The following is a 10,243-nucleotide window of genomic DNA, read 5'->3' as shown; positions in this document are numbered from 1 at the left end:
CAGCTGTCCTAGTTATAGGAAGCCATTCGTGGTGACATTAGCCAGGAAGACTGCGTTTGAACTGGTACTGCATTAAACTGATGGAAGCAAACATTACACATGGGCACATTCTGACTGTGGGCTGCATTTTTTTTTCCATTTGAGTAAATTTACAGTACATTATGGGGGGGGGGGAGAATCAGACTTCAACCAAATTCAATAATCTAATCTCTAATTAGAAATGTCCATTTCTTACTGTAGTGATGTTCCTTTTCAAAGTGGAATTATATGATGAAGTGCCTTTTAAATAATGAATTGTTCCAGGGGCCAGGGGAAAAAATGGGCAAGGCAGTTGATATGACTCAGAATTATGGAGAAAATGAGAAGTACCAGTATACAGTTACAACTAGTTGTCATACTAGTTGTAATAAAAAAAAAAAGTTTCCTGAGCTTCAGGTGACACAGGAGGGTCACTTTACTAACCAAACTACTGTGGCTCAGCACTGTAATGATAATAATCATTTACCATTACTAATGGGTGTGATACAGTATAGTAAATGAGATTTAGTAATCAAAAGGCACGATTCTCCTTTTGTATTTTTTTTACATTTAATTTTAGTTCATAAAGCAGTTTTCAACAGATTTGGAATGCAGTGACAAAGGTGAAATTATTTATTTTATGTATAAATAACTGAATTTCTTATATGCATATGTGAAGTAAAAGGATCCAAGACAATTGACAGTTAAAGTGATAGCCTAGGACTGTAGTGCTCTCTTTATTTCTTCAACAACATTAGCACGAGGCACATTTTCCTGCAGAAAGATGGGGGAAAAAAAGAATATACACCATTAGAACATTTTAACAGATTGGGAGAAATTAAGTAAAATTGAAATACTGTATATATAATGTGAGTTTGAGCCACATGGCAGGGTAACAAGTCTTAAGTTGGGTTTTTGTATTAGACTTGCTTGAACCATATTAAATATTATACATATACACACACATTATATATTATATAATATATATCATATACACACACATATATACAGTGGCTTGCAAAAGTATTCAGCCCCCTTGAACTTTTCCACATTTTGTCACATTACAGCCACAAACATGAATCAATTTTATTGGAATTCCACGTGAAAGACCAATACAAAGTGGTGTACACTTGAGAAGTGGAACGAAAATCATACATGATTCCAAACATTTTTTACAAATAAATAACTGCAAAGTGGGGTGTGCGTAATTATTCAGCCCACTTTGGTCTGAGTGCAGTCAGTTGCCCTTAGACATTGCCTGATGAGTGCTAATGACTAAATAGAGTGCACCTGTGTGTAATCTAATGTCAGTACAAATACAGCTGCTCTGTGACGGCCTCAGGGGTTGTTTAAGAGAATATTGGGAGCAACAACACCATGAAGTCCAAAGAACACACCAGACAGGTCAGGGATAAAGTTATTGAGAAATTTAAAGCAGGCTTAGGCTACAAAAAGATTTCCAAAGCCTTGAACACACATACGTATGTGTGTGTGTATATATATATATATATATATATATATATATATATATATATACACACACACACACACATACATATATATATATATATATATACACACACACACATATATATATATACACATATATATACACATACATACACATATATATACATATACACATATACATATACACATATACATACACATATACATACACATATATATACATATATATATATATATACAGTGGTGTGAAAAACTATTTGCCCCCTTCCTGATTTCTTATTCTTTTGCATGTTTGTCACACAAGATGTTTCTGATCATCAAACACATTTAACCATTAGTCAAATATAACACAAGTAAACAGAAAATGCAGTTTTTAAATGATGGTTTTATTATTTAGGAGAAAAAATCCAAACCTACATGGCCCTGTGGGAAAAAGTAATTGCCCCCTGAACCTAATAACTGGTTGGGCCACCCTTAGCAGCAATAACTGCAATCAAGCGTTTGCGATAACTTGCAATGAGTCTTTTACAACGCTCTGGAGGAATTTTGGCCCACTCAGTTTTGCAGAATTGTTGTAATTCAGCTTTATTTGAGGGTTTTCTAGCATGAACCACCTTTTTAAGGTCATGCCATAGCATCTCAATTGGATTCCGGTCAGGACTTTGGCTAGGCCACTCCAAAGTCTTCATTTTGTTTTTCTTCAGCCATTCAGAGGTGGATTTGCTGGTGTATTTTGGGTCATTGTCCTATTGCAGCACCCAAGATCGCTTCAGCTTGAGTTGACGAACAGATGGCCAGACATTCTCCTTCAGGATTTTTTGGTAGACAGTAGAATTCATGGTTCCATCTATCACAGCAAGCCTTCCAGGTCCTGAAGCAGCAAAACAACCCCAGACCATCACACTACCACCACCATATTTTACTGTTGGTATGATGTTCTTTTTCTGAAATGCTGTGTTCCTTTTACGCCAGATGTAACGGACATTTGCCTTCCAAAAAGTTCAACTTTTGTCTCATCAGTCCACAAGGTATTTTCCCAAAAGTCTTGGCAATCATTGAGATGTTTCTTAGCAAAACTGAGACGAGCCCTAATGTTCTTTTGCTTAACAGTGGTTTGCGTCTTGGAAATCTGCCATGCAGGCCGTTTTGCCCAGTCTCTTTCTTATGGTGGAGTCGTGAACACTGACCTTAATTGAGGCAAGTGAGGCCTGCAGTTCTTTAGACGTTGTCCTGGGGTCTTTGTGACCTCTCGAATGAGTCGCCTCTGCGCCTTGGGGTAATTTTGGTCGGCCGGCCACTCCTGGGAAGGTTCACCACTGTTCCATGTTTTGCCATTTGTGGATAATGGCTCTCACTGTGGTTCGCTGGAGTCCCAAAGCTTTAGAAATGGCTTTATAACCTTTGCCAGACTGATAGATCTCAATTACTTCTGTTCTCATTTGTTCCCAATTTCTTTGGATCTTGGCATGATGTCTAGCTTTTGAGGTGCTTTTGGTCTACTTCTCTGTGTCAGGCAGCTCCTATTTAAGTGATTTCTTGATTGAAACAGGTATGGCAGGAATCAGGCCTGGGGTGGCTACAGAAATTGAACTCAGGTGTGATACACCACAGTTAGGTCATTTTTAACAAGGGGCAATTACTTTTCACACAGGGCCATGTAGGTTTGGATTTTTTCTCCCTAAATGATAAAACCATCATTTAAAAACTGCATTTTGTGTTTACTTGTGTTATATTTGACTAATGGTTAAATGTGTTTAATGATCACAAACATTTTGTGTGACAAACATGCAAAAGAATAAGAAATCAGGAAGGGGCAAATAGTTTTCACACCACTGTGTATATATATATATATATATATATATATATATATATACATATATATATATATATATATATATATATATATATATATATATATATATATATATATATATATATATACACATACATACATATATATTATATATATATATATATATATATATATATATATATACACACACATATATACATATATATACACATACATACATACATACACACACACACTTTTTTGCAGTAAATAAAGTAACAGCTGTCATTGACCAAGAAACACAGAGAACTTAACACATGCTTACCTCTCCTCTAGTAGCAACATTTCGAAGCTTTACAACTCCATCCTTTAATTCCTGCTCCCCAACGATTGCAACAAGTTGGATTCCAGTTTCTTCACAGTGCTGCAACTGACTCAGCAACTTGGGATTTTTCTTGTACATCACTTCTGCCTTTTCACCAAAAAAAAAAAAAATGAACACACACACATGCCAGAAGAACTTCAACAGAAGCATTCCTAGAATAGCAATAAGTACTTTTATGCCTGCAGCCCAAAGCTCTGAAATTAGTTTCAGCCTTTCCTCCAATAGATTCTTCTGTGCTGAGGCAACCAGCACTTGTGTTTCAGTTGTTCGAATCTTCTCCTCTGAGGCCTGCCATGAAAATCAGAGTGAATTAAATATAGTTTTAAAAAGATGCACATCACTGTTACACTGGAGGATGGATTTAGTTATCAGCATGGACATATTCTGATAATAACTAATGCCAACTAATTGCTGTTTGTAAAATGTATACCCATCAGTCAAACTTGCTTGCAAGTTTATATTGAAGATTTTGCCTGCACAGATAAATACACCAATAAGCCACAATATTCAAACCACCTGCCTAATATTTTATGGGCCCTCCCTCATGCTGCCAACACAGCTCTAACCCATTTAGGAAGGGACTATTGGACCTTTGGTTGGTACTAATTGCACATCAAGGAGGGAACGCCACACGACTTCTGAAGGTGTCCTGAGACCAAGACATTAGCAACAGATCTTTCAAGTCTTGTAAGTAGCACGGTGGGACGTTCATGGGATCAGACTTGTTTTTTTCAGCTCATCCTAAAGATGCTAAATCAGGTTGAGATCTAATTCTTGGCCATGTTCCACTAATGATTCCTGAGAAATTTTTGCAGTATGGCACTAACCTGCTTAAAGAATCCACTAGCAATAGGGAATACTGTTGCCTAGAAGGGGTTACGCGGTCTGCAACAATCATTAAGCAAGTGGTATGTGTTAAAGTAACATGAATTCTAAGATTCGAGGTTTCCCAGCAGAACAGTGCCTAGAGCTTCACACTACTTCCACTGGATTGCCTTCTTCCCATAGAGCATCCTGCTGCCATCTCTTCCCCAGCTAAACAGCACACACACCCAGCCGTCCACATGATTTAAAAGAAAATGTGACTCGTCAGACCAGGCCACATTCTTCCATTGCTCGATGGTCCAGTTCTGACACACAAGTACCCGAGGTATGTAGTTTCAGAGGGGACATGCAAACCGGTATACAGCTACCCAGCAAGCTGCAGTGCACCGTGTGTTCTGACACCTTTCTCTCGTGACCAGCATTAAGTTATCCAGCAGTCTGTACTATAGTTGTTCATAGGTTGGATCAAATCAAACGGACTTTGCTTTGATCCCCATGCACATCAACGAGCCTTTAGCACCCATGACCTGGTCATTGGTTGACCGGTTGTCCTTCCATGGGCCATCTTTGGTAGGTATTAACTACTACATACCAGGAACACCCCACACAACATGTTGTCTTTGAGATGCTCTGGCCCTTTGATAGTCGCTCAGATCCTTATACTTGCCTGATGTTCCTTCATGTAACACATCACCTTCAAGAAGTGACTGTTCACTTGCTGCCTAATGTATACTACATCTTGACAGGTGCCAATGCAATGAGATAATGTGTAACTTTTTAAGCCCAAAAGTACGGAGCTGGAACATAAATGTACTGAAACAAAAAAACGATACTAAATTACTTTGCATTAGGTACTATTGTAGATAAGTCTTTCAAGTTTTGAAAGATCATAAGTTGAAGTATTACTGACAATACTTGAATGAAACATTTAACTCTTACTCTACTCAACTATTGCCAGTATGAAAATAAAAAACACACTTATAAACAGCTCCCATATTTTCTAAAACCTTTTTCCTAAACTCCCACTTATTTCTAATTCATGCTAGCAACACTATAATGCTTTAGAAAATCATCAAGATTGTGCTACAGGAACAAATATGGATGTCAGCTGATGAAATGGAGGATGTATGCAAGTACACAAATTTGATATAAGTGTTGGTCTTGGAAAGGATCAAGTTTCAAATGAAACAGAAAAGGAATCTAAATCTAAAATTACGGTGATCATAGACTGGGAAGGCAAAGTATCCCCCCCCCCCCCCCCCCATTACAGACATTTAAAAACATGCATCCTTCATTACAGAACACATCCCAAAGAAAGGTAACAAGTACCTCACCTCTGCCTTTTGTTCCATAATTGAAAATATTCTTTCAATGCCGATGCTAACTCCAACACAAGGCACTTTTCTGCCCTTTGGATCAAACATTCCAACTAGACCATCATATCGGCCTCCACCAGCTACACTTCCTACGCTGACTGGTTCATCAGTGGAATGGTCATTTTGTTGTTTCTGGGGTTGAGCTTCCATCTGGTTCTGCGTCAAGACTGCTTCATATATGACACCTGTGTAGTAGTCCAGACCTCGAGCAAGACTCAGATCAAAAATGACCTTGAAAAGGAAAAAAAAAAAAAATAGAAATTACAAAAATCAAAAAGAGTCAGGAGTTTGCATGTTCTCCCCGTGTCTGCGTAGGTTTCCTCCCACAGTCCAAAGACATGCAGGTTAGGTTCATTGGCGATCCTAAATTGTCCCTAGTGTGTGCTTGGTGTGGGTGTGTGTCCTGCGGTGGGCTGGCGCCCTGCCTGGGGCTTTGTTCCTGCCTTGCATCCTGTGTTGGCTGGGATAGGCTCCAGCAGACCCCTGTGACCCTCTGTTAGGATATAGCAGGTTGGAAAATGACTGACTGACTGACAAAAAGAGTCACTTCTATGATATACAAATCAAGAAAACATAACACAGTTTAGAAAAAAATTTAAGCTGAATTGCCAAAGGTTCTTATGAAATCATAAATTAATGAAGCACTGCAATTAAGTTAAAACTGAAATATTTAGAAGATAGTTTATATAAAGTCAAACTGATAAAGACTTGACAAAGCTCCATTTATCATCTGCCAAAAACTTCTACTGAGGAACCACCTGAGACTATCAGCTCACCTTATCGGTTACATTGAAAAGTTCCAGGTATTTAAAGAGCTCCTTCATATCTGTCAATCCGCTGTAAGCCTGTTTGTTCTGGGACAGTAAGGGGTCTTTAAGCAGTTTTTCAGCCAGGTCAGCACCACCTGCAACAAATAAATTTAAAAAATACTAAATTACTAAAAACGTCATAGCTATATGTGTGCATCCTGAGCATCTTTCATACTACTGAGACAAACAAATGATGTTATCTAAACAAGTATTAGATTGAAGCAATGGTTTCATACTATAGCTGTAAACAAATGCATTATTTTTAAAATGCTTAAGACTAGAAGACATTATGACAAGTTATGTCTGCTAACTGGAGTCACACAAGTTTGATTCCAGGAGGAAAAAAAGATGACATCTCATCCAGAACTTCAAGTACAGGGTTACTAAACTTGTGAAGGAGATAGGTACAGACAACTGGAGAAGCATGGCCAGATACCCTTTACAGAGATAGTGTAAGCCAGGCATGTCAAACATGTGACCCGCAACAGAAATCGGTGCAGCCCACATGACAAATCCTAGTTAGCACTAAACTTGTACAAAATGATTACTATTGTTTGTTATTGAATAATTCTGCATCTTCAGCATTACTTATTGACTTTTCTTACTTCCGCCTTCTGACAAAAGCTCGTTTTCCCATGGCATTACAGTAACAGAAACGTCATCTTCTAGTATAGTTGCAGCATCAGCTCCTTAATACCCTAGGCATGACACCATACATTAACCCCAACCCAAGCCTTGACCAAAGTTAATGAACCACGACGTCGCAACTTAAGTGCTAAGCTGCAGCAGCCTGACTGGCTGCACTACTGGCTGGACTGGCCGCTGGGCAGAGCTGACCATCACGGGCAGTAATAGCTTGCATATTTTCACGTTTTATTGCTCTAGTTTTATGTAATTTTGTGTTAGTATTGTAATGAACAGTTAGTGCAGACTACAGCTGAAGATCTGAAATGGACGCAAGAAGTTGGCGAGTTGTTTATTAACAAATTTTGTGATTTTGAGTTTGGTAAATTTGCTCTAGTTTTATGTAGTACTAGGTTGTTGTAGCGTGTTAGCCATTATGAATGCAGAGAAAAGCCAAGCAAAATGACACCTTTTATTGGCTAACTAAAAAGATTACAATATGCAAGCTTTCGAGGCAACTCAGGCCCCTTCTTCAGGTAAGATGAGTTGCCTTGAAAGCTTGCATATTGTAATCTTTTTAGTTAGCCAATAAAAGGTGTCATTTTGCTTGGCTTTTCTCTAGTTTTATGTAATTTTGTGCTAGTATTGTGACGAACAGTTAGTGCAGACTAGAGCTGAAGATCTGAAGTGGATGCGAGAAGTTGGCGAGTTGTTTATTAAACGTTTGTAAAATTTGTGTAGGTCGGGGGCTTTTTGCATATTGGCTTATTTTACAATATAAACTTTGAAGTAAACTTAGTAAAGTAAAATTAGATTTTTGGAGGATTTGTATTCCAACTTGAATTACTGAGTAATGAATTCTGTGAACGTTTTCATGATTTCAGTTCACATGAACAGGACTTTGCGCTGTTTACGTCACCATACTCTTATGATGTTGAGAATGCACCTGAGAATATCCAAATGGAATTGATTGAACTGCAGTCAGATTCTATTCTGAAGGCAAAATACAACAAAGTTGGTATGCCAGCCTTGTAAGCTTACCTGCCACCCTCGTATGTGCAGATTCGTAAGTTGTAGTCGAGAGTACTGTCTATGTTCGGAAGCACTAAACCTTTGTGAGCAATTGTTTTCATTAATGAAAGCTACCAAAACCCCACATCGCTCAAGACTTACTGTCGAGCACCTTTCATCCCTCATAAAAGTTGCAACTGCACAAGATTTCAAGCCTGATATTGAAGAACTGGTTACTAACAAGAGATCCCAAGTGTCGGGGCAAAAGAAATAGATCTCAGACTGTAAGACTCCTATAAAAGGACCTAGCTAAGAGGCTGACTCTAATTATATGCTGTTGTACGGAGATTGTATGGAAATAAATTGCTTTCTTTTAAACTTTATATGTTACATTTTTTAAAGTTTTCAGTATTGGAAAGAAAGCTACACTAACTTTGTATAATAGTATTTGTTACAGTGCGGCCCGCTGACGCATGTATGACAGTCGAAGCGGCCCACCAATGGTAGCGAGTTTTACATGCCTGGTGTAAACCACTAACTGGCATAGGAGGACACTCCAGTCCAGAGAATTAGATACAGGTAAGTCAGAGTCAAATATAAGTGCAAGGTAAGATGAGCACACCATCCAGGGTCATTAAGAAGCTGGATGACACCTCCAGCTACAGATACCATTGAGGTGGTAGGCTGGGATTAAGACTCTACTGGATAACCTCAATACTCTCCATCACCAACACGCCATTAGTGATAAATAGTAAACAGGACTAACACAAAAAGTCTTCTCTTGTGAGAGTGAGCTTCATAAATTGTGTTAACTTCCTGAGACACTAAGATTATCTTCTGTAAATTATTACATTTATTTAAAAAGGCATTTTTATTTAAAGGCCTTAGTACCTGACACTTTGCTAGTCATTTTAACAAAGGTCTGCACCTACAGAAAGTTCAATCTTTGTATTATCTCATCTATAGAGTGACTGACTTCCTTGACAAAATGTCAGCTCACTGGCATTCACAAAGACAACTGTTCCACAGGTGAATGCCTGAAATGTTTTGTCAATTCAAAAAAACTGTTCAGACTGAGAAAACTGAGTCAAGACTTCAATTGCCAAAAGCACAGGTCACTAACAGACGGACCCAGAACTGGAACAGACATATTATTGAGTTTTATTTAGTTTTGGCAGAGATTACATTTTTACCAGTGACTCTTTTCTCACATTGTTTCTACATTGCTACTCTGTAAAAGGGATTAGCCAGTACTTGTTGCCTTCATGAGTTTGAGTTGGTTGGGTTTATGCATGAAGACTGAGATTGGTCAAGGTGAAGCCAAGAATGTCAGCCAATCTCAGGCAGAGTAAGGTGGGCCTTCACGGAATAGAGGTACAGAAAACCTGTATTCTGCATGAAAACAGCTGGCACTCTTGTGGCTGCGGCAGTGACAGGGAGAGAGTGAGTCAATGTGCCATGGCTTTTGCTAAACGGTGGAAGGTTGACATCGAAAACCGGGCTTTTAATTTGGAATGGCCTGAGGTGTTTATGTTCATATTTCCCGTAGGTAGCTTGAAACCTTGTGTCTCATCTGCTCTGAGATGGTGGCAGTGGTTAAAAGTGGAAATGTAATACGCTACTATGAAACTAAGCATAAAATTACACTTGAGAAAAGGTACCCACTAAATTCGCCAGTTAGGCTACAGAACATAATCGATCTTTAAGCCAACTACGATTGGTCAACGAAGATTTTAACACATTCATTTACTGGCCAACAACTCGCTAATGATTGTTCCCACAGAGTTGCGTGGATTTTGGGACGACACAAAAAAACATTTCAGTGATGACAATCTTCACACATGCATGAGGATGGCATTGACACCATACCAGCCTAGATGTAAAATCCTGGCAGACCAAGCAAGAGCTCATTTCTCTCACTGAACAAAACAAA

General features: G+C 38.5%; 1 protein-coding gene across 2 annotated transcripts in view; it reads right to left on the bottom strand.

Annotated features, from left to right (window-relative positions):
- Positions 1 to 628: 628 nt before the first annotated feature.
- hars (histidyl-tRNA synthetase) overlaps positions 629 to 10,243 on the bottom strand; it is a 28,204-nt gene continuing 18,589 nt past the window's right edge. For both annotated transcript variants that reach the window (XM_039774969.1, XM_039774968.1), the window contains 5 exons: positions 6,643 to 6,770; positions 5,825 to 6,097; positions 3,837 to 3,953; positions 3,606 to 3,752; positions 629 to 792 (listed from right to left, as the gene is read on the bottom strand). In XM_039774969.1, the coding sequence (XP_039630903.1) occupies positions 736 to 792; positions 3,606 to 3,752; positions 3,837 to 3,953; positions 5,825 to 6,097; positions 6,643 to 6,770 (722 nt within the window). In that variant the 3' untranslated portion in view covers positions 629 to 735. The remainder of the gene's footprint in view (positions 793 to 3,605; positions 3,753 to 3,836; positions 3,954 to 5,824; positions 6,098 to 6,642; positions 6,771 to 10,243) is intronic.

Source organism: Polypterus senegalus, chromosome 13 (assembly GCF_016835505.1).
Source record: "Polypterus senegalus isolate Bchr_013 chromosome 13, ASM1683550v1, whole genome shotgun sequence".
NCBI lineage: Eukaryota > Metazoa > Chordata > Cladistia > Polypteriformes > Polypteridae > Polypterus > Polypterus senegalus.
The sequence above is the reverse complement of the archived record's forward strand: the minus strand, read 5'-3'. Positions and strand labels throughout refer to the sequence as shown.